General features: G+C 44.6%; 2 protein-coding genes across 4 annotated transcripts; both read left to right on the top strand.

Annotated features, from left to right (window-relative positions):
• The first annotated feature begins 9 nt into the window (after positions 1–9).
• On the top strand, positions 10–9518 carry tctn2 (tectonic family member 2). 3 transcript variants are annotated; one of them, XM_076989827.1, is made up of 18 exons: positions 10–199; positions 1506–1625; positions 1740–1813; positions 2309–2501; positions 2586–2686; positions 2946–3145; positions 3290–3410; positions 3672–3807; positions 4070–4150; positions 4483–4620; positions 4816–4890; positions 5001–5090; positions 5329–5446; positions 5655–5758; positions 6745–6889; positions 7138–7281; positions 8179–8267; positions 9010–9518. In XM_076989827.1, exons 1-18 carry the CDS (start codon positions 106–108, stop codon positions 9123–9125), a joined length of 2139 nt encoding a protein of 712 aa, XP_076845942.1. In that variant the 5' UTR covers positions 10–105; the 3' UTR covers positions 9126–9518. The 3 variants fall into 3 exon arrangements, with proteins under 3 accessions (XP_076845942.1, XP_076845941.1, XP_076845943.1); XM_076989826.1 differs by having other exon boundaries at positions 4480–4620; XM_076989828.1 differs by lacking the exons at positions 8179–8267; positions 9010–9518 and having other exon boundaries at positions 4480–4620; positions 6745–6923; positions 7138–7272.
• An 801-nt stretch (positions 9519–10319) lies between these two features.
• Positions 10320–24968, top strand: sec14l8 (SEC14-like lipid binding 8). Its single transcript, XM_076989941.1, has 12 exons — positions 10320–10475; positions 11087–11162; positions 12727–12770; positions 14157–14219; positions 14939–15127; positions 15938–16033; positions 16223–16283; positions 16487–16570; positions 17230–17336; positions 22939–23078; positions 23178–23347; positions 23552–24968. Exons 1-12 carry the CDS (start codon positions 10422–10424, stop codon positions 23695–23697), a joined length of 1230 nt encoding a protein of 409 aa, XP_076846056.1. The 5' UTR covers positions 10320–10421; the 3' UTR covers positions 23698–24968.
• Positions 24969–25382: the final 414 nt, after the last annotated feature.

The following is a 25382-nucleotide window of genomic DNA, read 5'->3' as shown; positions in this document are numbered from 1 at the left end:
AAATATTAGATGTTAATTTTAACCACCAGGTGGCAACAGCAGCGTTGTCGGCTGTTTTGATGTTCTCGAAGAAGACGGAGAACCAACCGCTCGATTTAGCTAACAATGCTAAAAAGAGCGTCAGCTATCTGTTCGCGTCTTGTGTCTCAGGCGCTGTTTGCTGTGTTGTTTCTGAACGAGGATGCTACATGCGGTGTCGGTAAGCTGTTCTTGTTGGTTGAAGGACCATTTAGAATAGCAGACATTTGTTTGTGAGGATTGTTGCTAGCTGGTCAGCTAACACAGAGCTAGCCTGGTTCGTTGCCTAGGAACGTCGGGTGGCTCCAGCGTTGTTGACCAGCGCGAGCTGAATTTGCGTTACCGTGGCGACCAAACGTCCGCGTTTCCTGTAGCGGGTTTATTTACAGTGAGGAAACGTCCTGGTTTTTAATTTACTTTAATTGGACCATCATTTGTTAATGGGGTTTTTGTTGTTGACTTTTACTGAAAAGCGTTTTTAATAAACCAACTGTAAATATCATGTTATTGTGGGCCTGTGTTAAGTGAGTGTATACCCAAATAAAGATATGGTCTCTCTACTTTACTGTGATTAAACGTTCAGTAGTTTATAAGATCACTTAAGTAAACATCTTGTTTCACACCAACTTTAACTTGGCCCACAAAGTCTTCTTGACGTGGGTGCGTTAACTTTGAGTCTTGAATCAATAAAGTAGAATCACCAGAATTACAATTACGTTGTGCAGAGAGAATGAAGTGATTTAGATGCTAACAGACGCAACACAGCAGATCATGTGGAACTCTATTAATTTCTTTACTATTAAAATTGGTAGATTTCATTGCTTGGGATATTAGATGGATAGCCCACAGAGAAAAAAACCCACAGCATTTCTAATATCCACTTTTCCAGAATTCAGCTCGCTCTGCAGAGCTCAGCTGCTTCGGGGAAGATATCTGACAGCCAGTCAGCAGCAAATCTCAACATGTTCCTATAACTTCACACAGCTGGAATGCTAAGACTTAATAGCTGATATCAAGGTGGTCCTATCAAGTTCATAGTGGCACACACAAACCATATAGCATAGATGATGAGTTAATTTTCCAGAGTGGCAACAGATCTCTTTTTGAGAGGGGTATTTACCTTTGATGGAAATTTTGATGCAACAAAATGTGTTGTAAGCCTTTGTCTGGGTGGGATATTTTAGCATAAACATGATTATAAGGGACCTTCACCAGCTGTGTTAGTGTTGCTGTTTGTGGCCCGCTTAACCAGGCAGACACCTGCTGCTGCTTCAGACTCAACATAGCACACCTCTAAACATGAGGCCTCTTAACGTGAGACCACTTAACGTAAGACCACTTAACATGAGACCTCTAAACATGAGACCACTTAACATGAGGCCACTTAACATGAGACCTCTAAACATGAGACCACTTAACATGAGACCACTTAACATGAGACCTCTTAACATGAGACCACTTAACATGAGACCTCTGGTGAATTTTAGTTTTTCAACCATCATTCCTTGTTGCCTCTGGCCCGAGTGCATCTGCCTTTTTGGTGGGGAACGTGTCAGATGTCTCACTGACCATCAGTGATGTCTCTCCCTCCAACACCAACACCACGGGTATGACCTGCAGATTCAACATCACACGTGCTTCCTGTGTCTTTATTGTCAGTGTTTAAAAGGCTGCAGTCACACAGTCTAAACTGTTTGTTTAATCTCTTCCTCGTCTAACAGGAGGTCTGCCTCCACCCTCATGTTCTCCACCCACCTCTGTTCAGTGGACTCTGTCTCAAGAACATCTGGGAAGGGTTAGTGGTGCTTCTGCCCCTGGTCAGGCCTTCTCCATCTTCACCTTTTGTACGCTCACACAGATGCTGATGCATTGCATCACTCCAAGTCTTAGCATGTAGCGTGAGAGCGTTAAAGTTCTTTCATGCCGAGATGACATCAGTCATTCTGTCTGAAGAACTTTCTCAGACAATTATGTACAAGTACGGTTGGCTAACCGGTGGAGACGTAAGTCCTGCCCACCATTATAATCTGGTGGCATGACAGTGCCTCTGCAATTTGTGATTGATTTCCTGCCTTTGCCTTTAGGGCATAGAACAGCCTTTCCGTTATGGAAAGGAATTCATTCATTCATTGAATTCATTAAGGAGTGGCCTCTGCCTTCAGGGCCCCAGTAACTGCATTAGAGAGTCAATTCTGCCTTTAGGGCCCAGTAACTGTCATAAAGACTAGACTCTTTAAGTCATTAGGGGCCACTGACTGTATTAAGCAACATGTGTTTGGTCGTGTTTCAGACTGGCCTCCTGGTGCGTATCAGTCTCAACCGGAGCCTGCAGCTGTGTGCTAATGAGACGGATTGCTGTGTTCGGCCGCTGTGCGTCAGGCAGACTGTGCGGGTGTCTGCATGTCGTGGCAACAATCTACTAGCTCTTCTCACTGTGCAGGCTGAAATCTATGCTCTGCTGCCCCCTGCTGGCCATGTGTCAGGTCAGCACCCTCCACTTGCTGTGAGCAGTCTCTTCTAATGTCAGTAACAGCACAGACTGCATTTTGATCCTGTCCGTCTTGTAGGAAATAAGACAGTGATCCCTAACCAGGTGTTCCAGCCCCTGGGACACTGTCCATGTGACCTGTTGCCAGGAGACTGTGACATACGTTGCTGCTGTGATCAGGTATGTTATATGTCATAGAAACATTTTCACTTTCCACTATCTACACAAATGGCTACAATATTTGATGCTTTTTAATTTATTGAAAATATATTTCTAAAATGGATTATTATTTTATATGTATGTATAATTGTACTACAATTTTCCCTCGGGGATCAATAAAGTATTTTGATTCTGATTCTGATAAAATGTGGCTATGTGCACATACACACACACACACACACACACACACACACAATCATGTGTATTTCCATTTCTGCAGGACTGTACTTCAGAGCTTCTGTGGCTTTTTGCTGGTCAGTGTCTTCCTGGCCCATTTGGGGGGCGTGTCACTTCCGCTCCAGACTATGGCTGCTCCGCCCAATCTGCTGAAAATGCTCCTGATTGGTTCCCTTTCCTCTGTGTGACCTCCCCTTCTGAAAACAATCCTTTCCTAGGACTCTTTTATCAGGGGAAGACAGTGTAAGTCCCTCCATCTGTTTTCAGCATCTTTTTTATTTGTAACATTAAAGCGTTCATTCATTTTAAATATTAAAAGGTTTATAATTGTTTGCTGTGTTTGAATATCTGTGCTGAATACCTCTCTGTCTCCAAATGTTCCTCCAGGTCCCCAGAGCCTGCTCCTTCTTTCCAGACTACACAGATAATATCTCGTGTACCTCCCACAAGCTACCGCCAGGGGGAGCCCATCTTCATGGCAGATGGCCAGTTCCTCACCGTCCCACAGGTTGTACTGCAGCAGTTTAAAACTGGGGACCTAGCGTGGTTCTCGTAACTGTAACTGTGCCTCTTTTTCCTTGTATCTCAGGGAAAGATGTAATGACGTAGGAATCAGCACATCACTAATTATGTTTATAATGTTGGCCATTAGATGTGTAACAGCCTGATGCTCAGACTCCTCTCATGCTTTTACCCTGTTGTCCTTGTTTGATGTTTGACCATCACGTTATCCTGCTCCTGTCCTAATGTCCTGCTCATCTCTGCGTAGACGTCAGTGTTGGGCCAGTGTGTGGAGGCCCCGCTGGCCTTCCTGCAGGACTTCGAGGCCGTATGTGTGAGGGTCCTGCGGCAGTGTCCAGTACCGGCAGCTGAGCTGGGGGTGACCGTCAGAGACGGACGGGGAGGTGAGATCCCATAGCAACACACATACACACACACACACACACACACACACACACACACACGATGGGTAATGGGCAGCATAGTTTAAACATGTACATTTCCAATTTGTTTCTGAAGCATTAAAGGACAGAAAGAGCAACAGAAAAGGTCTCTTATTAGTGACCAAATATTTGTTTTTAATTGCTTTATTAGTATTGGTAACTGACAATGTTATTTGTCATGTGTGTGTGTGTGTGTGTGTGTGTGTTTGTGTTTGTGTTCTAGGACAAGTCATAGTCAGTGTTGTAGATGAAGTGATCACAGACCTCAGCTCGTTCCTGTCGAATCCTGCAAAGCTTGAACCTGGTCAGCGGATTTAAACACAGACGTTTCCTTCTGCATAACCTGAGTGTTTTCCTGCGCATTTCCTGCGTGTTTCCTGCGTGTTTTCTGTGCGTTTTCTGTGCGTTTCTTGTGCGTTTCCTGTGCATTTCCTGCGCGTTTCCTGCGCGTTTCCTGCATGTGTTCTGAGTGTTTCCTGCATATTTCCTGCATATTTCCTGCGTGTTTCCTGTGTGTTTCCTGAGTGTTTCCTGCGCGTTTCCTGCGTGTTTCCTGCACATTTTCTGAGTGTTTCCTGCGTGTTTCCTGCGTGTTGACTGCGTGTTGACTGCGTTGTGTGTCTGCTGGATTAGCAGAGTGGGCGCAGGCCGCGGAGGGGCGCCTGTGTGTGGGCGTGGTCCTGGCCTTGAGCTACACCCTGTACTGGAGGGACAGAGGCCTGTCTGCCATCACCGTGACCCGCTTCACCGGGAACGTCACGCTCAACCCTGAAGGTGAGCTGTCCTGCAGCGCAGGTCCTGACGCCTTTATCTGGTTTATTAAAAAATATTTGAATGCTTAATTTAAAAATGGCATTCTTTCTCATTCCCTTTCTTTTTCTTTTTATCTTGTATATCACCATATCACCACATCACCACATCACCACATCACCACATCACTGACTCTCTCTTCTCCCTTCTGTCTCTCAGTGTCTCTGACCACCCGATACTCTGCAGTGTTTGTGAACGGAAACGCATCCGTCCAGCCCAACTCTGGCAACCCAGGTCTGGCCGCATCTCAGCCTGTGATGTCACGCTAAGCCTTTGGCAGGGTGCTGCATGAATGTGGACGCCTACCTGATTCCCCTTCTGTTGATCTGCCTGGTTCTTTTAAGGCTATCAGGTGGGAAGACCTGTGATTGGTGGATTATTGGACTCTGCAACTGGAGACATAAAAAGAGCTCCGATCAGCCTCTGGCGAGCAGGTGAGTGTGGATCCATCAAACCGCCACAGAAGTGGCAGCACATTACAGCTGTGTGTCCAGAGGATCCAGCGTCTCTGTCCATCCGCTCCACACCTGCAGAGAAGCTGTTTCTGCTCCCAGTTCCCTACAGATCAGAACCTGGGTAGTGACCACAGAAATTCAGTTGCATGGTTGAAGCGAGTGGTTGTAGCTTCAGTCACGTGTTGCACATCCCACAATCCCCTCTGTTGTCCCACAGTGGGAGACGGGTGGTGTTCGTCTGCTGGCCTGACACCAGTTCTCTACGGGTGGAACTCCACGTCAGGCTGTCTGCTGCCAGTCAGCCTGCGCAACCTCACAGAGTGCAGGCAGCTCAGGTAAGGGCAGCTGGAGCCATCGTCACCCACACACCACCTGCACATGATGAGCCACCAGAACACCTGTGGATGCTGGTGGGAGAATTTGACGGGCTAGAATGTGCTATGTCTATTGTAAGGTGAGATGTGACTGGTCAGTTATGGTGCTGGGAGTGTGAGGAGGTTCTGAGCAATCCGCATGTTGTGGCTCAATGGTGTTTGGTCACAGAGAGACGGTCCGGGCCACGCTGGCTGCACTGGTACCTGCTACTCTGGTGTCCAGGACAGGAAAGCCAGACATCTCCACGCTGGCCAACTGGACTCGTGTTACCGGTGAGTAATCTGTCCAACATTCTTGTAGCAGAACTTCTCAGATGTTCTTTTTCAAGTGAAATTAAATTCTTCCGCCCTCGGTCTGACGATGGTTTAGGAGCAGCTTAAATTCACTCATTCATAGTCTGAACTGCTGGATCTAGTTGCATATATATATTTATATATAAAATATACACTATATTGCCAAAAGTATTCGCTCACCCATCCAAATGATTTGTATCAGGTGTTCCAATCACTTCCATGGCCACAGGTGTATAAAATTAAGCACCTAAGAATGCAGACTGTTTTTACAAACATTTGTGAAAGAATGGGTCGCTCTCAGGAGCTCAGTGAATTCAGTCAGTGTCTGACTGCACTGTGCCAAGTGTAAAATTTGGTGGAGGGGGGGATTATGGTGTGGGGTTGTTTATCAGGAGCTGGGCTTGGCCCCTTAGTTCCAGTGAAAAAAACTCTGAATGCTTCAGCATACCAAGACATTTTGGACAATTACACGCTCCCAAATTTGTGGGACCAGTTTGGAGCTGGCCTCTTCCTCTTCCAACATGACTGTGCACCAGTGCACAAAGCAAGGTCCATAAAGACATGGATGGCAGAGTCTGGTGTGGATGAACTTGACTGGCCTGCACAGAGTCCTGACCTCAACCTGATAGAACACCTTTGGGATGAATTAGAGCGGAGACTGAGAGTCAGGCCTTCTCGTCCAACATCAGTATGTGACCTCACAAATGCGCTTCTGGAAGAATGGTCAAATATCCCCATAAACACACTCCTAAACTTTGTGCACAGCCTTCCCAGAAGAGTTGAAGTTGTTCTAGCTGCAAAGGGTGGACCAATGTCATATTGAACCCTATGGATTAGGAATGGGATGTCACTTAATCTCATGTGTGAGTCAAGAAAGGTGAGCGAACACTTTTGGCAATATTGTGTGTGTGTGTGTGTGTGTGTGTGACCGTGTGATCATGAATTCCTGTCTCTCTTCCTCATAGTTTTAGTGCAGAACTCCAGTCGTCCAGCAGGGGTCGCCAGTGGCGTCTGTTCTGGAGTTCCAACTCACCTGCACATTCACGTCAGGAGTGTTGTCATGGGAACGGTGCAGGGTGTTCAGAACGTGATCGAGCAGGTGGAGTTAAGGTAGCGCTGAAGTAGCACTGTTCTCGATGCCATGGTAACGGTTGGACCTGATTACCTCTCATTCATGTGTGAAATACAAGTTTGAATCCGTACACATAAAGAATCTCAGAGAGCAGAGCCTGTTATTATTTACTTATTTGCTGTTGATGGTGATTATGGTAACAATACTCAAGAATTTGTTTATGTTCCTGTTATAAGAAGGTTTATGAATGAAGGTTTTGTAACACATTTTCCTTGGACATGTTCAGTTTTAAAGAGACGACTTGGAGTATGCAGTGTGATTCAGCTAACAGCAACCCCTGTGTGACCCCTGACCTCACGCAGTCTTTCTCTGTGACCTCTTCTGTGACCTTTACTGAGGCGCCCAGAAGCCCAGAAGCCCCTAAGACCAGGTGGGTCATTAATGGGTTGTGGGTTACCAATGGAATTCCCTCGAATAAACGAGTATCAGTTACATATAACTGAGATCAACCCGTTACAGTTTATGTAAATGACCCTGTGTGGGTCATTTTTTGTTGAAGCTTTAGTTTGTAATGTCAGATACACTGCCACAATGTTTTAAGCACAGTTTAAAAAAATTAAACTTGTATCATGTGTAGTTTTCAAACCGAATGACCCCAGTGAATGAATGTGAAATGAAATGTGCCATATTTGTCAATTGTGAATTTACACCCCAATCGAAATTTGTCCTCCGCATTTACCCATCGGTGCAATTAGAACACACACACACTAGTGATTACTAGGGGGCTGTGGATCACATGTGCCCAGAGCGTTGGGCAGCCCTAGCCCTAGCCCGGGGAACAGTTGAGGTTAGGTGCCTTGCTCAAGGGCACCTCAGTCATGGCCTCAGGTCTGGGAATCGAACCCACGACCCTCCGGTCACAAAACCAGTTCCCTACCACAAGACCATGACTGCCCCATGTTCTTAGACAGCTGGGAGCGAGTGTAAACCGTGACCGCGTGGTGTAAACCGTGACCGCGTGGTGTAAACCGTGACCGCGTGGTGTAAACCGTGACCGCGTGGTGTAAACCGTCGTCAGGTTGTCCAGTACGCCGCACTTCTGCTGTCCTACGTCACAATCATTCTGCCACAGGGCAACTACATTTAACCTTTTCCCTTTTATGCCACTTCTCATTATGAGGTGGCTGAACCGTCTTAGGTAGCCTTGCTATAATTTCTCAATACGAACACAATAGCAAATAATTTCCCAGTGTTAATCTTGATGTGCACAACATGTTCGTTTTCTGCTAATTTGTACTTTGATGCTGTTTTTCTTCCACGGTTGCAGGTTCCGCATTAACTTCACTGAGTTTGACTGTGACAGGAACGACGTGTGCTGGCCTGAGCTGGTGTTCCCTCTGACGGCCTACTACACAGGTGAGGTCGCGCATCAAGGTCACGTGGCCAGGTCACGAGTGCAGGTCTCTCAGCTGTGTAATCAAAAAAGGAGAAAGAACGAGAACGAGATCTTTGAGATCTTTGAGTGTATACAGGGTGGGGAGCTGCTATTGTGCGTCATAATTATAATAATATTCTTTATTTGTATAGCAACATACATGCTACTCAAAGAGCTTCACAGAATAAATATAAGAAAACAAAACACAATAAAATAATAAAATGACAAATAATTATTAAAATATTGAAAAAAACAATATAATAATGTAATAAAATGGCAAGCTATCAAAATAATTAATTAATTAAGAACAAACACAATTTAATGAAGTAAAATAATGTGATGAATAATTGTAATAAAATAATTACCCACCAGAGTTGCTTAACTAAATGCAGCTGTAAACAGGAAGGTTTTGAGGCTCTTCTTGAAGCCTCAAATATTGAACTTCTATTAAATAAAATACAGAATTTATGATGTATTGAAGAAGTGTACTAGAATGTATACCTTGTATTTACATCGGTTTGAAGTTTCATTGGACTGATTAGTTATGCGAGAGTGGCATGGTTAAGTGTGTGTGTGTGTGTGTGTGTGTGTGTGTGTGTGTGTGTGTGTGTGTGTGTGTGTGTATATATATATATGTGTGTGTGTGTGTGTGTGTGTGTGTGTGTGTATATATGTGTGTGTGTGTGTGTGTGTGTGTATATATGTGTGTGTGTGTGTGTGCAGGCGAGCCGCACCCTCACGCTCTGGCTAAAGGACTCATCCTCGTATTCTTCTTCATTGCCGCCTCTGTGCTCGGAACACCATGGAGACGAATCAGACAGGCATGGAGGAGCAGCTGACAGCCATGTGTGTGTGTGCAGGTCACACAGATACAGACATGCAGACACACACACGGGTGTTGACACACACACCAGGGTTTGGTGAGAAAATGCTGTAATTGTGTGTCTAAGGGGATGTTTAGGTGAGAGTGTTGTGTATTTGTGAATGATGACTAAGTGAGTGAGTGTAGGTGAGAGTATGAACAGTTTTGTATGTCCTCTCTGAACCACTGGTGTCAACATGCTACAGTATTTCACAGTGCAGTGAGCTGCATTTTCTCTGCAGATGTGTCTGGATTGCCATGTTGCTTGCTGGCTCTTTCCAAACTAATGCAAAACTATTTTCCATTGGATTATAACTGAGACATGGAGTTGTATATTAATATTATTTATTGTGACTGAAATAAATGTTTACTTAAATCATGTGTAGTGTTCCCGTTCTTAAGTATTTAAAGAAGTATTAAAGTGGCCCCACCCCCCGCTGGGGCGGAGGAGGAAACGCGTCTGTGCGGCTACGCGAGCCCCTAAGGCTGGATTATACTTAATTATATTATACATTATATATTACATATTATATTATACTTTCGCGAGTGACCGTAGCGCGCGTGAACCTGGAGGCGCGTCACATTCTGTGCAGTGTTGTCCGAAACGATATGTGGTAATATAAACACCCCTCAAAAACAGGGGAAGGAAACCAATTATTCATTAAATTGTTGGTCAGGGGACCTGACCAATTTTAATGTTGCTTTGTGTTTCAGGTTTGAAAAGTGCTGGAATTTAGGCTAAAGTACTTGAAAATGCTTGAAAGTGTAACTACTTCGTTTCACAACAATTGTTCTAACTGAACAGATCTCTTGTATTACGTTAACAAATACGAGCCTCTTGTAATTCCAGGACGAAACATGAGTTCTCGTGAAGACGTTAAGATTGGGCGTTTTGAAAATAAACCACCATTAAATAATGTGATAAAAAGCGAATTATTTAGAATAATTTCGAGTATATGTATAAATATTTAACTTAATTAAGTTTAACGTGCTGGGAAATATTGAAATGGACCTTGAAAGTGACGTACAAGTGCTTTAATTCCACCTTATAAAGGTGTATGAACCCGGCAAACATGACTTAGCGCAAAACAGCGCTGCAGAGCGGAGCGCGCGAAGTTACAAAATTCGAGAGGTGCGCGAGCTCGCAGCGCGCGCACCCTCGCGCACGGGCGGAGCCACCGCGATTACGTCATTTTCAACGCGCGGACTCTCGCGCCGCTCGCGACGCGTCAAGTACAAAGCTGCTTAGCCCGTTACCCGGAGACGCGGCGACATGAGCGGCAGAGTCGGAGACCTCAGCCCCAAACAACACGAGGCGTTGTCGCAGGTGAGTATCTCGCTGTGATGTTTATGACTTTCTGACTCGTTTTCCGGGTAATGCGGTATTTTTGAACCTCTATATCGGAGCTTGTTCCTGTTAACTTCCTCCATCACCTCCAGAACGCGCGTCTGTAGCCACACTAAATCATTCCTGATCACACCTTCACCTCCACCCAACACTGAGTTAGGACCGTGGGTCCTGAACTTCATGTCTTGGCTACGCTACGCCATCAGCGTTGTGTACACCTGTATCCAGGTGACTGTGTCTGCACCATCAGCGGTGTGTACACCTGTATCCAGGTGACCGTGTCTGCACCATCAGCGGTGTGTACACCTGTATCCAGGTGACCGTGTCTGCACCATCAGCGGTGTGTACACCTGTATCCAGGTGACCGTGTCTGCACCATCAGCGGTGTGTACACCTGTATCCAGGTGACCGTGTCTACCTGGCCAGCTGATTCTAGTTGTTATTAAGAATAGACAATGTCATGGAGGATTTTATAGCTAACTGCAGTTTTCGGTTTATTCCGCCATGATGTCTTGAATAGTTATTTTCGTGGTGGACCGTTATCTTTGTTCAGCTGTAGCCTCACTCACTGTTTTCGTGTCCATGTTCAGTTTCGTGAGAGGGTCCAGGATGTTGTGCAACACTGTCCGTCCCACAGTGACCAGTTCATGCTGCGCTGGCTGAGAGGTGAGAACAATGTGTGTTCATTCGACCTGCAAATATGTAGGTGGTAAAATAGCCTCTTGACCAATGATTTATTAGCGTGCTACAACACCAATATTGAAAACCACTGCTCGTAACCTAGTCACTGTTTTAAACTGCGAGGGTAGATCGTATGACCATTTCACATCCACTCCTACAGTGATACTCTGCCATGCGCACGCATATCTTGCCTGAACAATCTCATCTGTAATCCGATTAGAACTGTGAAACAGTCCGTCACATATCTGTGGAGTCACGTTCAGCTTCCAAATGTCCAGTATGGCTTTCAGAGCCATAGCTAGTTCATTACTAGGAATATTTCGGGCAAAGCTGACTTTCTGTATTGCTTTGCTCACGCAATAGCTAAAGTCGTGTTGTAGTAGAAGTTATCTTGTTTAGTTTAGTTTGGGGGGGGGGGGGGGGGGGGGGGGGGGGGATTAGGTTTAGGTCGCTGAAGCCCAGAGAGGCACGAACATTTCACAAAGAACCTGTGTGTTCAGGCCAGTGGCTCTGAAAGGCTCTGATTATGTTCTGCGGATTCAAGACAGCAGAGTTCACATTATCTCAGCCTACATCTGAAATGCGTGACCCTGAATATTCCAAAGCTCTTCTGTTGTAAATGTATGCAATAGATCAAAGTTCAGAAAGGGTGTATGCATTTACAGTTATTGTATAATATTGATTAGATAGTTACCCAGACAGCCCTGATACAGATGTGCTAGTTTTGCCCAGGTTTGCTAAGATATGGCATCACTGGGTTATCACAGATCAACTGCGTACTCCTCCACTGGAGACGCGAGAGCCAGTGAGATGCAGATTGGAAAGTGCAGCTGTCCGATTTGTTCTAAACCTGCGAGTGCTGCTGTCAGCTGTGAACACATAATCTCCTTTATGAGAATGACCTACTTCCCCACTGTATGACATGGTGTCTGTGTGACTGTGGGTCACGTATGGCCGGACACACGTGCGTAAGGCCGGTGCGGACGATGAGAGCAGGTCACGTGGGTGATGAGGATGCTTTTGAACCTTGGCTTTAGCATGTGCCAAGGCTAGGCATAGCCGGAGTGCTGCTGTGGTGTGTGATTCCAGAGTCACACATGCCAGTTTCACGTATGTGGTCTGGCCTGGCTTTAGTCAGACAGCACTTCAAAACTCACCAGAATGGCGGTGACCAGAGTGAGAAACGAGCCAGGCCGCCCTGGCATGAATGATTCGTGCAGTATCAGTGACTCCAGCAGAGTTTGCTGATATTCATGTTTTTGCTGTCTTAAGATCAACAGTTATTGTACGGTACAACTCCCTTATCAGTTCAGGACTTGGGTCATGACTAAGTGACTCCTCAGACTTTCAGGTGTATATAAACAGCAGTACTGGACAACTTCACACACAACCTCTCTGCTACCAATGCTGATGTTGTGGTAGTAACTCCAGACATCAGCTGTATACGGTAGTGGTGAAGTATAAAGCACATGTGTTTTTTTTTTTTCTTCATTGTTTACATACTGCATATTTTCACGTTCACCTCATTCTTTTTATTCTTCTTCTCTAGCCAGAAATTTCAACGTACAGAAAGCTGAAGCAATGCTGCGAAAGGTACCGTCCCATTCAGGATGTCTCGCGTTCCCTCACGTTCCCTCACGTTCCCTCACGTTCCCTCACGTTCTCTCATGTTCCCTCACGTTCCCTCACGGTCCCTCACGTTCTCTCATGTTCTCTCAGGGTCCCTCACGGTCCCTCACAGACTCCTGTGTTTCAGACTCAGACAAGCACACACAAATCCTTCACTGTAAACATGAATGTGTAATTCATTATGGTTCATTTTTAAGCTTTGATACTTGGACGCCCCCATCCTATTCCTAATCCCAATCCTAACCCTGCCTACCATAGCATCTCCTTTAGGAATTATTCTTGAGAATATTTATTGGGCCTTCCAACTTGTCTGGAATATGAGGTTAGCCTTCGCAATGGATTTTAATACTTAGCCTTAACTGTTGGTTGTGAAAACATACCTTCCATTATTATGTGTGTCAGATCTATAGTTATGAAATATTACTGAACAGAAGACTAATGATTGTTGTTGGATGGTTGTTGAAATATTAATAACCTTTAAAGATTAATATAAAAAATTCATACAAGAGATGTTTTTGTGATGGGTTGTGAAGGTTATTGAGGACTTCAAAAATTAGCTTCTTTAATAGAAAATGAATTATTTGGTAAGAACAGGATACAAAAAAAATCACACTGGCCTCTCAGGTGTCTGAGTGGGATGAATTCCTCTTGAAGGAGGGTGGGAACTACAACATGGGTGGAGATTCATCCAGCATCCTCAGTCTGATGAATCAGAGCTTTAGCCAATCACAACTCAGTAGTGCACATACCCCTGCTCCTGATTGGGCATCCTTACAACAGAATGGCTGTTGGGTGTAATAACCAACTGTGTAACCTATTTAGCTCTTTGCTCTTATGAAAAAGACTTTGGGAACCTGGTGATTCATGAGGGACTTTCTTTATGTGATGATGAGTACTGTCAACAGAAATGACAACCCAGTTTAAGATGACTAAATCTTCGAAGAACAATTCAAAGCTATTAGAGGCGGTAAAGGCAGTTGCTTGTTCCAGCTTGTTATGCTTGGTTAATGCCTGGATAGAGTAAAGGCTCATAGCGTTAATACCTTTTTAGTCCCTTTTTTCACTCTTCCCCAGTTCAAGCCCAGAAAGTTTGATATATATACCTACTTGAAATTGAATACTGCTTGAAACTGAACTGCTAAAACAAAACTTGAAACTTTATTGGAAATGCTACTTAGTCATGATGATATTATACATTCTATAAACCACCATAGCATAGCTGCAGGAATACTGCACTACTGAGTACTGGTCCCTGAAACGTAGATCTTCTGAATCAACGTAGATCTTCTGAATCAACGTAGATCTTCTGAATCAATGTAGATCTTCTGAATTGTCTGCTTTTCCTTTTAGCATTTGGAGTTCCGGAAACACATGAAAGCTGACACTATCACAACGGACTGGAAGCCTCCTGAGGTAAAACACACACACAGGTTATTGTTTAATTCTTGAGAATCAGACGGGTATTGGTCCACTGCCACTCCTGAGAGTTGAGATCAGGTAAACTCCCCTTACAGCAGTCATGAAGGATTTACTCAGGTGCGTGTGTTTCCACGGCCTTAACGGCTCCTGGCCAACCCCTCTGTTTTGTAAGCAGGTTGGTTGTTACGGACTTATGGGTTGTATCGTAGCGATATGTTGGTAGCTGGTATATCCAGTCTGCCTGTGGGCCTCGATCCAAACCAGTGAACACCTGAAATAACTGAAAACTGAGAATTGATTCAGTTTGATAATAGAGTCCAAGCTGTGGTGGTGACAGCCAGCAGTTAGTGTGCAGTGTTAATGTCTGATTTATGGATTATCGGAAGATAAGCACCAGTAACAAAGTGAGCTCAAATCCTGAAATAATAGAAGACTGGTGTAAAAATCTGTGTTGGCAGAGAAAGAATATGTGCAAAAAAAAGTTGCACATAGAGGACTATGAAGAGGAGATGGAGATGGAGATGGAGATGGAGAGTGGTGTAGAATGGACCAGCACCTTTTGATGATAAAAAATGCTTATTGTGATGGAATGTCTGGTTTGTCTGTGTCTGTTTGTCACTGTTTTTAAGTGAAATTGGAGCGATTCTGTTTGTCTGCAGGTGTAGTTGACGTGTTGAGTTTTTCTTCTCTCCGCCCTCCCTTGCTGTGGTCAGGTGCTGGAGATGTATCTCCCGGGCGGCATGTGTGGCTACGACCGCGAAGGAAGCCCCGTGTGGTACGACGTCATCGGCCCCGTGGATCCCAAGGGCCTCCTGCTGTCGGCCTCCAAGCAGGACTTCATCAAGTTCAAAGTTCGTGACTGCGAGATGCTACAGAAGGAGTGTGACCTGCAGAGCCAACGGGTGCGTGGGCATCTGACAGGGGTGTGGTCAGGAGGTCCTGGGGGTGTGGCTGGGATGATCAGGGGTGTGGTCAGGAGGTCCTGGGGATGTGGCTGGAATACTCAGGGGTGTGGTCAGGAGGTTCTGGGGATGTGGCTGGAATACTCAGGGGTGTGGTCAGGAGGTCCTGGGGGTGTGGCTGGGATGCTCAGGGGTGTGGTCAGGAGGTCCTGGGGGTGTGGCTGGGATGATCAGGGGTGTGGTCAGGAGGTCCTGGGGGTGTGGCTGGGATGCTGAGGGGTGTGGTCAGGAGGTCCTGGGGGTATGGCTGGGATGATCAGGGGTGTGACTGAGCAACGTAGCATGGGCAACCAGTCTTGCAACCTTAGCTAGTGCAGTTAGGAGGTCATGTTAACCTTTTGAAGGACTTTGTATTAATAAATTATTATTAGCATGTGGTAAACAAACATCAGTGTGACGGTGAGCAGGTTATCTCATATCATATCAGTGTACGCTCCGAGACTGATACCCACCTGATATCTGCCATGCTACCTCTATCTCTGCTTTTAAATCAGGTTTAAAAACACATTTATATAAACTTGCATTTGTTCAGTAAGACACTGGTAATGTTTTGGTCAATTGATGTATTTTTTTTATGTTGTTATTTTGTTTTATTTTGTGTATTTTATTTTTATTTTTTTGATTGTTGTAGTTTTTGTATTTTATACTCTATTTATGAGAACATGTACAGCACTTTGGGAAACCTTGGTGGCATAGAAAGTGCTTTATAAATAAAATTTACTTACTTACTATCTCTCCCTATTGTATCAGCTGGGTAAAAATGTGGAGTCCATCACCATGATCTACGACTGCGAAGGTTTGGGCCTGAAGCACCTGTGGAAGCCGGCGATTGAAACGTATGGAGAGGTGAGGCCAGTTCTCAACCGCCGTATTTACACTGCGTAGCCTCTTCCTCTGCTTTGCATTGGAAGACCTTCTGTTGCCAAGAGAAATATGTAAATATTTACACAACAGGACCCCGTGTTCAATATGACTTATTAAAACTAAAAAATAACGATGTTGAGGAACAGAATTAGCTGAGTGCTTCTCTTCTAGGTCCTGACCATGTTTGAAGACAATTATCCTGAAGGACTCAAAAGATTACTTGTGATAAAAGGTGAGTTGGACTTTTAAGAACTTAAAAATTTGAACAGAACATATAGTTATTGTATAAAACTTAAATGCATTAATTACTAAAAACAAATGATAATCTCCAGAGACTGGGCTGCAGCTGTTAGTGTGTGAGCGTTTGCAGGCAGTAGTTGGTGGTGTCTTGATGAAACCCCAGATAACTCGGCCAAATTTTTATTTTCCGTACAGCACCCAAACTGTTTCCTGTGGCCTACAACCTCGTGAAGCACTTTCTGAGTGAGGACACCCGGCGCAAGATAATGGTTCTGGGGTGTAAGATGTTAAAAACACACACTGCCCTACCTGGGGTGCCATCATCTTCACCTCATGTTCACCTTTAATAAGCACAATTATGCATGTAAGCAAAATTTCACAGAAAGATATTGACTTGGGCTGTTCATGTTCAGAACATTTGAAGACGCAGGTTTTGCTTCACGGGGCTCCTATGAACGGAGTTTCTCGGCTTGAGTGCCTTTTTGTTGGGAAGGTTTCTCAGTTGATTCCCTCTTATCAATTCCAACCTACCAGTTAACCTTTACGGTTACATGACCTCTCCCAAGGACCAGAGGTGTGAGTGAGGACTAACTCGGTCCAACACACATTAAGCCAAATCACCACATGTTTTCAACATGATGTCGTAGGGCAGCTGGCTTCACTGGGAGGTGAGCACAAACCTCCCACTGGTGTGTATGTGAGCTGTAACAGATGCCTACAGTTGGCTAATGTTGTACTGGAGAGAGGGAGAGGCATGCCTCCCACGCTGACAGCCCTGCCATGTGCTCTCCGCATCGCCCACTGTACCTGTGACACGACCTGGACCTCATTGGCTGGAAGGTTCAGCTGTTTGTGGAGATGCCGAGTGACACGGTGCCACCAGGTCACCTGATCTGAGCGATACTAACTCAGTCTTGATTTTTTTTCTACCCTTTCAGCGAATTGGCAGGAAGTTCTCCAGAGATACATCGACCCGGAAGATCTTCCAGCTGCCTACGGGGGGAAGCTGACCGACCCGGACGGTGACCCCTGCTGCAAGGCTAGGGTAAGTGAAGGTCAGAGGTCACATTGGGTCACATCCAGGTGATCCAAGCATGGCTGTAAGCTAACACGTAGAGATGTAGTCATGCTGTCACAGGGGCATGCCAGACCTGTCCCAGTTCCCTGTGACCTAGATTAAAACAATGATAGAGTTAGATGTTTTTTACTGGAAATCAGCTCGATTTGAAATAGGTGCTTCTTTTATATATTCTTTTTTTTGCCTTGTTCAATTTGCACAATGTGCCCTTAGACTCTTCCTCACCAAGATCTACAGGAAATCAAGCTAAGAAAAACTGAGCTTGAACACCGTTTTAAAGTGCTTGTGGCTTATTGGTCACACTGCAGAGTGAAGCGCTTATATGACGAGCTGCTTCTGATTGGAATGAGGCTGCTGCGTGTTATTGGAGCAGGCTTACATGTGGGTGGGGTTAAGGGCTGCTCCGCCTTCAGCCTGGCTGGTTTAGGTCAAACTAAGCTTTGTGCCACCTCAGTGCATACTGTTCGTCCCCTGGCTAATGTAATACTTCCTGCTTACTTATTCAGAGGTCACTGTTCATTGTGAAAGTTCTGCTTCAAGACCTGGAAGTCTGTACTGCAGACACACACACACACACACACACACACACACACACACACACACACACACGAGCTGGTTTGCATGCGCTGCAGTATCCAACATTAGTTCTGCTTTTGATTATATCATCAAGAATTTTGTGATTCGTTTTATTGCACAAGGTTCTTATCTAGATAAAGACACAGATAAAGACAATGAGATCTAGAATTGTGCTGATAGACAAACATAGACAGATTTAAAGCATCGTAGTTATAGAGGTCAGGGTCAGGGTTTAGGGTTAGAGATGAAGGCAGTGACGTTTAAAGCATCATAGTTATAGAGGTCAGGGTCAAGGTTTAGGGTCAGAGATGAAGGCAGTGACGTTTAAAGCATCATAGTTATAGGGGTCAGGGTCAGGGTTTAGGGTCAGAGATGAAGGCAGTGACGTTTAAAGCATCGTAGTTATAGAGGTCAGGGTCAGGGTTTAGGGTCAGAGATGAAGGCAGTGACGTTTAAAGCATCGTAGTTATAGAGGTCAGGGTTTAGGGTCAGAGATGAAGGCAGTGACGTTTAAAGCATCATAGTTATAGAGGTCAGGGTCAAGGTTTAGGGTCAGAGATGAAGGCAGTGACGTTTAAAGCATCGTAGTTATAGGGGTCAGGGTCAGGGTTTAGGGTCAGAGATGAAGGCAGTGACGTTTAAAGCATCGTAGTTATAGAGGTCAGGGTCAGGGTCAGGGTTTAGGGTTTAGGGTCAGAGATGAAGGCAGTGACGTTTAAAGCATCGTAGTTATAGAGGTCAGGGTCAGGGTTTAGGGTCAGAGATGAAGGCAGTGACGTTTAAAGCATCGTAGTTATAGAGGTCAGGGTTTAGAGTTTAGGGTCAGAGATGAAGGCAGTGACGTTTAAAGCATCGTAGTTATAGAGGTCAGGGTTTAGGGTTAGAGATGAAGGCAGTGACGTTTAAAGCATCGTAGTTATAGAGGTCAGGGTCAAGGTTTAGGGTCAGAGATGAAGGCAGTGACGTTTAAAGCATCGTAGTTATAGAGGTCAGGGTCAGGGTTTAGGGTCAGAGATGAAGGCAGTGACGTTTAAAGCATCGTAGTTATAGAGGTCAGGGTCAGGGTTTAGGGTCAGAGATGAAGGCAGTGACGTTTAAAGCATCGTAGTTATAGAGGTCAGGGTCAGGGTTTAGGGTTAGAGATGAAGGCAGTGACGTTTAAAGCATCGTAGTTATAGAGGTCAGGGTCAGGGTTTAGGGTCAGAGATGAAGGCAGTGACGTTTAAAGCATCGTAGTTATAGAGGTCAGGGTTTAGGGTTAGAGATGAAGGCAGTGACGTTTAAAGCATCGTAGTTATAGAGGTCAGGGTTTAGGGTTAGAGATGAAGGCAGTGACGTTTAAACATCGTAGTTATAGAGGTCAGGGTCAGGGTTTAGGGTCAGAGATGAAGGCAGTGACGTTTAAAGCATCGTAGTTATAGAGGTCAGGGTCAGGGTCAGGGTTTAGGGCAGGGGTGCCCACAGTTTTCAGCTTGCGAGCTACTTATAAGATGACCAAGTCAGAAAGATCTACCGGGGTGGCGGCGACCGTAATTTGTCGAGCGGGGGGGGGGGTTGGCGGCGAACGTAATTTGTTGAGCGGGGGGGGCTGGGTGGCGAACGTAATTTGTTGATTGCAGATTGGCTACCGTGAATGTATATCAAAATACAACCGTCAGTGCAGATGTGCGATTCATCTACTACTATTTTATGTGACGCGATCTACACACATTCCTTCGCGATCGACCGACACTTCCTTCGCGATCGACGTAATGAGCACCCCTGGTTTAGGGTTTAGGGTCAGAGATGAAGGCAGTGACGTTTAAAGCATCGTAGTTATAGAGGTCAGGGTCAGGGTTTAGGGTCAGAGATGAAGGCAGTGACGTTTAAAGCATCGTAGTTATAGAGGTCAGGGTTTTTAGGGTTTAGGGTTTAGGGTTAGAGATGAAGGCAGTGACGTTTAAAGCATCGTAGTTATAGAGGTCAGGGTTTTAGGGTTTAGGGTTTAGGGTCAGAGATGAAGGCAGTGACGTTTAAAGCATCGTAGTTATAGAGGTCAGGGTTTAGGGTTTAGGGTCAGAGATGAAGGCAGTGACGTTTAAAGCATCGTAGTTATAGAGGTCAGGGTTTAGGGTTTAGGGTCAGAGATGAAGGCAGTGACGTTTAAAGCATCGTAGTTATAGAGGTCAGGGTTTAGGGTTTAGGGTCAGAGATGAAGGCAGTGACGTTTAAAGCATCATAGTTATAGAGGTCAGGGTTTAGGGTTCAGGGTTTAGGGTTTAGGGTTTAGTCTCACCTCCACATCACGTTTACTGTGATGTTCTGCAGCCACAAAGCGTCTGTGCCAGAAATGAGTGCAACATTCACAGCTGTGTGTTCTGTGTGTTCTGGGCTACAGAAAAGGTGACAGTGGTGTCCCACCAAAAAGGGCAAAACCTTGTACTGATGATGATGATAATAATAATAATAATAATAATAATAATAATAGGTGTTTAGTACATTTGCATATATTATGCTGTCACAAAAAGGTGACGTGTGATTGGCTCATCTAGACCCTGTGAGGTTAAGCTCCTGTTATCCGTGTTTTGTGCCACTGGATTAGCAGGTGATTACACAAACATGCTCTTGATGAAAGTTGTGGATGGTGATCGCTCCTCTTGTGATATTTACACGCTTTGTGAAATCAGATCAGAGCAGTTTTCAGTGACCCTCCAGGCTGTATGGCTTCTGAAGCTTAACGACATAGCAAAATACTGCAGCTTGTTAGCTGTGCTATGCTGTAGCATTAGAAAAGTAGCACTAGCCCTATTTATGGAATAGATCTGACCTAATCTCATGTGACCTGTTGTTTGTGTATAGCTGCGAAGGTAAAGATACGGGCCCATCAGCACCGGGGGAGCCTGAAGCCCAACCGGACCCACCGCTTTTTGGAATTACGGGGCATGAAAATTATTTTTGGACGAGTTATGCAGCACCATATTTCTTCCTTATTGGTTTTAGATTAAGGTTTATTTTCTCCTCTGCCTCAGTGTAAACGGTGTAGTGTAAACGGTGTAGTGTAAACAGTGTAGTGTTAATGGTGTGTTACGTCAACAGTGTAGTATGAATGTCAGGGACACACCACGGTGCTCCACGAGACTCTCTTCATTTGTCTAATGCAGGGGTCTTAGATGACCTGGGGCCACTAACCAGGCTGTGTTTTTGATGAGGGGCAGTGGGGAAAAGGGAGAATCAACTATTTAATATATGAAAACTATGTACACATACAGTAATTCAAATGCATTTAGTTCTGGGTTTGGTCATCAAGCGCTAGTGAATATGCACTGAATCCTCGCACTTTGGTGCACAGCTGATCACAAATATCAGCAGACTGATCACTGATCCACTCTGATACAGTATTCACAGTCAGACTGAAGTTTCTGAATAAACTCACGATTGTCCACTTCTCTTGAAACCGTCTGTGCTTCAGGTCAACATTTCTTTTATTTTTTGAGAGTTTCAAAAGAGACATTTTGGCTAACAGAATGTTGTCGCTGGGAATGGTGAGCACATCTGTAGAGACATGCAGCCTACGAGTGGACTAGCACCACGCAATGCCAAAAAACCCAACAACACACACACACACACACACACACACAAATACAACAAGTTAAAATAAAATATAAAAATTAACAAATGTAATTGAATTGCAGGCCAGATTTATGCTTATTTTGTTAACTCGTGAGGGGCCGTATGAAACTGTGTCGCGGGCTGGATGTGGCCGGACCGGCACTTTGAGGCCCCTGGTGTAAGGTACGGAGTGTTTCTCTAGCTGGTCTCTACCTTGAACAGAGAGTTATATCTGTCTGTCATTGCTACAGCAAGTCTAAAGATCAATGCAGCCATGTTTGTTGTGGTCAGGGGCAACGGCTTTAACTTTTAAAGGAAGCGTTTAGACTTACAATTGAACATGTGAAAGAATGGAGGTGCGTGAGTGTTTTGTAGATGTTGTGTGTTGACCTCTGTAAGAGTTGTCGGAGGGCCTCTGTTCCGGGTGCGTGACGGACTCATGGGGCTGTCTGGCCACTCATGGTCATCTGTATCGGTCTGCAGGCAGCAGTTACCTGCTGTGTTAAGGTCGAGGGTCAGAGGGCTTGGGTTACGTGCTAATGATGTCAGTGCACCAGCTTATTTCTCTTTACTCTTCATTTATGTAAAAATATTTTAATTACAGAGTTATGCAAGTTAACCAATGTTTGATGAATTATATATGATGTTAGCAGAGTACATGTTAAACAATGATCTATCTGTTTTGATTTATTTTTTGTTTGTGCACCACAATATATGGCAGATAAAACTAGCATATGGAAATAAAATGTTATAATGCTGGAATTCATAATCATAGTCCAAGAACAACTGCAGATTGGCTGGAGTGAGCTGTTTCCCAACAACAACGCTCAGCACGTCCATGACATGTAATTACATTTCTGACCTTACAATAGTCATGAAAATTAAAGGTCTGAAATGTTACTCTGTTAAACATTTTGGAATGAAATGCGTGCACATCTCATCTTTATGGGTGGTGGGAGGTGTGGTGCTGCCTCTGGGGGGCGCTGTGTCCGGGAGAGGGAGTGTCTCTGGAGTCCAGTGTGTGTGTGTGTGTGTGTGTGTGTGTGTCCTACAGTGTTCAGCCCATGTTATGCTGTCTGTCTCTGTCTCTCTCTTTTTGTTAAGGTGTTGATCACAGAAATGTTAAATGATCAATTTCTGTGTACAGTGTAGTTGATTCCTAATAATGAATGTGTGCTTCTGTTTGTAATGAAAGAAATAATAAATTCAGATGTATTGTTCACCTGAGTATTTTATCTAAAATGCAATGTGCTCCCAAACTACCAGACCAGCTAGCCCTTAACCGCCATGGCATCTGTGTGAGTTCTTTTCTCTCTATAGCTTCTCTTTTCCTTCTAGAGGCAGTCTAGTCCACACTGAGACCGGACGTCCTCGTGCACACGTTCACCTCTTCATCTCTGCACAGATTAACCACGGGGGACAGGTGCCCAAGACCTACTACGCACGGGACTTCATTAAGGTCCAGTACGACAAGTGTGTGTCTGTAGGACGAGGCTCGTCCCACCAGCTGGAGTACGAGATCTTGGTGCCAGGCTGCGTGCTCGGGTGAGCGTGATGGGACACTACCAACAGCAGAGACGTTTTTCCACTTCGCAGCCTCTTTTCCTTCTGTTGTCTGAGTCTCCCTCTGCTTTCACCTGCTAGGTGGCAGTTCAGCAGTGAGGGAGGGGATGTGGGGTTTGGGGTCTTCCTGAAGAAGAACCCCGGAGAGTGGATGAAGGCAGGAGAGATGGAGGAGGTGGTGCCCAGCGAACGCTACAACGCCCACCTGGTGCCCGAGGACGGGTCCCTCACCTGCACACGAGCAGGAGTGTGTGAGTTCCCTCACCTGCACACGAGCAGGAGTGTGTGAGTTCCCTCACCTGCACACGAGCAGGAGTGTGTGAGTTCCCTCACCTGCACACGAGCAGGAGTGTGTGAGTCTAGTGACATATGCGGAGGGGAAACTTGATGAGGATAAAAACATCTCAAGTTACATAACAAAAATATTTGAGAAACCTTTTTTAATTCCCTGCTAGATGTGCTGCGATTTGACAACACGTACAGCATCTTCCAGTCCAAGAGAGTCAGCTTCTCCGTGGAAGTGTTCCTGCCCAGCAGTGACGGTCAGTCGCAACCTGAAACCAGCAAAGCCTCAGACCAGAACACCCCCGTCAGCCAATAGGATGCGATTCAGGACCCCCGTCAGCCAATAGGATGGAGCTGGCTGTTCAGAGCCTGTTCCTGGAGTGCAATAAAGCACTTGAAGTATCTTACCTTTGTACACTGTATTTTCCAGATAGCTGGATTATTAGTTCGACAGACAGATGAAGATGTAAACCTGATGCTCTCAGGAAGAGAAGAATATGTTAATTTAATCATTCCCTTCATCATAACCCTGTTTGAATAAGTATTTTCAGTTTTCCATGGTTGCAGTCCAGAGGTCTTGCAGATATTGTCAAACTGAGTTTTTATATGGTTTCTTCTGACTGGGAGCAACAGCTGTGTTGATGAGATGTGCCAGCAGTAGCTGCTTGTTCTAGTATCCAAGCCAGAAGACACAGTTCACTTGACCAATATCAATGAATGCAAAGAAACACAAAAATGCAGTATTACTCATTAAGGGTAATATGAGTAGAGACATAGTCATGTCTGTTAGCACTTGACCGTTTCCTGTAGTACAATATGACTACTTGAAGCACATTTAACTGTGACTGAATGTCTGAGTCTGCATCAGACTTTAAGAGATCGTCAGTGTAATTTATTTAAAAATACAAAACTTTTATTCAAAGAATTGATATGCACTACTGTATCAAAAAGTGCCAGTATGCAAATATGTTGGCGCTGCACATAACAGAGTTGCTACACTGCTTTCTTCAGTTTTTTCCAGAGCTGCAAGAGTGATTAAGATTATTCTGGTATTCTGAAGCCAATAGCCAGTGTCCCTGCGTTCTGTAGCTTGTATGTAACAATACCACAATGTGGTTGAAAGAGCTATTTAAAAAAGCTTTTTCATACGTGTCCAGTTACAACAGCAGTGTTGTATTAAAGGCACATTGTAATGTTTGTAATGAAATGTAATGCATGTAATTTCCTTTTTGTCTGGCCAGCACTGAGTCATGACCTCTGAATCTTTGAGGAGCTAAGCCAAATACTTAATTTTGTGTATCCATGGCAACTTTGATGTGAGAGCTGCACTAAATGGCCACTCTTAACACGCTATTGCAATATTACTGTTCTTCAGGTCGATGTAAATTTTAAAAGGTATCTTATTTTCATCAGGAATGTTCTTACTACACGTCTTGAGTTATTTTGTGTGTGCTGGTCCTTTAAGGCAGAGTTGGTACGCCACTGTCTGGCCTGCAGTGGAATCTGTCCTGTGTGCATATTTGATGTGTTCTTGTAGTGCATAAATTGCCTTATTTTCAACTAATATAATTAAACTGATATGAAGCAGTGTGGGTCTATGTAGTTATTTAAAATGTCTCATTGACATTAATGTTTCAGGAAAACAAAAGACGTTTTTATTAAACCGCTTAGCTGTTTCTCGTGCGGTGTGTAGGTCAGGTTTTGAAAATTAATTGCTTATCTAATGTCGCCATCTAGTGAACATGTACCATAAATACAGTTAGACTTTCTTTATTAGAATTATATCGCCACTAGAGGGTGCGGACTAGATATCAATATAGACATTCGGCCTAGATATCAATATTCGGATTATACACCGAGCATGCGGTGTGAATAAACGCTATGAATTAACAGCTATGAATACATCTTCAAGTATTCGGTATTTGAAGAAATTAATACGAGCCAATAATCTAGTAAGGCATTTAAATGTGCTAAAATATAAACAGAAGAATACAAACTAGC

The sequence above is a fragment of the Brachyhypopomus gauderio genome, unplaced genomic scaffold, assembly GCF_052324685.1.
Source record: "Brachyhypopomus gauderio isolate BG-103 unplaced genomic scaffold, BGAUD_0.2 sc71, whole genome shotgun sequence".
NCBI classification, from domain to species: domain Eukaryota; kingdom Metazoa; phylum Chordata; class Actinopteri; order Gymnotiformes; family Hypopomidae; genus Brachyhypopomus; species Brachyhypopomus gauderio.
Note: the sequence above shows the minus strand (reverse complement) of the source record. Positions and strands in the feature narration are given on the sequence as shown.

Coding starts and splice junctions, on each gene's coding strand:
- sec14l8 (XM_076989941.1), top strand. CDS start 10,422: ATGAGCGGCAGAGTCGGAGACCTCAGCCCCAAACAACACGAGGCGTTG. Junction 10,476..11,086: donor AACACGAGGCGTTGTCGCAG/GTGAGTATCTCG, acceptor GTCCATGTTCAG/TTTCGTGAGAGGGTCCAGGA. Junction 11,163..12,726: donor CATGCTGCGCTGGCTGAGAG/GTGAGAACAATG, acceptor CTTCTTCTCTAG/CCAGAAATTTCAACGTACAG.
- tctn2 (XM_076989826.1), top strand. CDS start 106: ATGCTAAAAAGAGCGTCAGCTATCTGTTCGCGTCTTGTGTCTCAGGCG. Junction 3,411..3,671: donor AGTTCCTCACCGTCCCACAG/GTTGTACTGCAG, acceptor ATCTCTGCGTAG/ACGTCAGTGTTGGGCCAGTG. Junction 4,621..4,815: donor CGTCACGCTCAACCCTGAAG/GTGAGCTGTCCT, acceptor TCTGTCTCTCAG/TGTCTCTGACCACCCGATAC.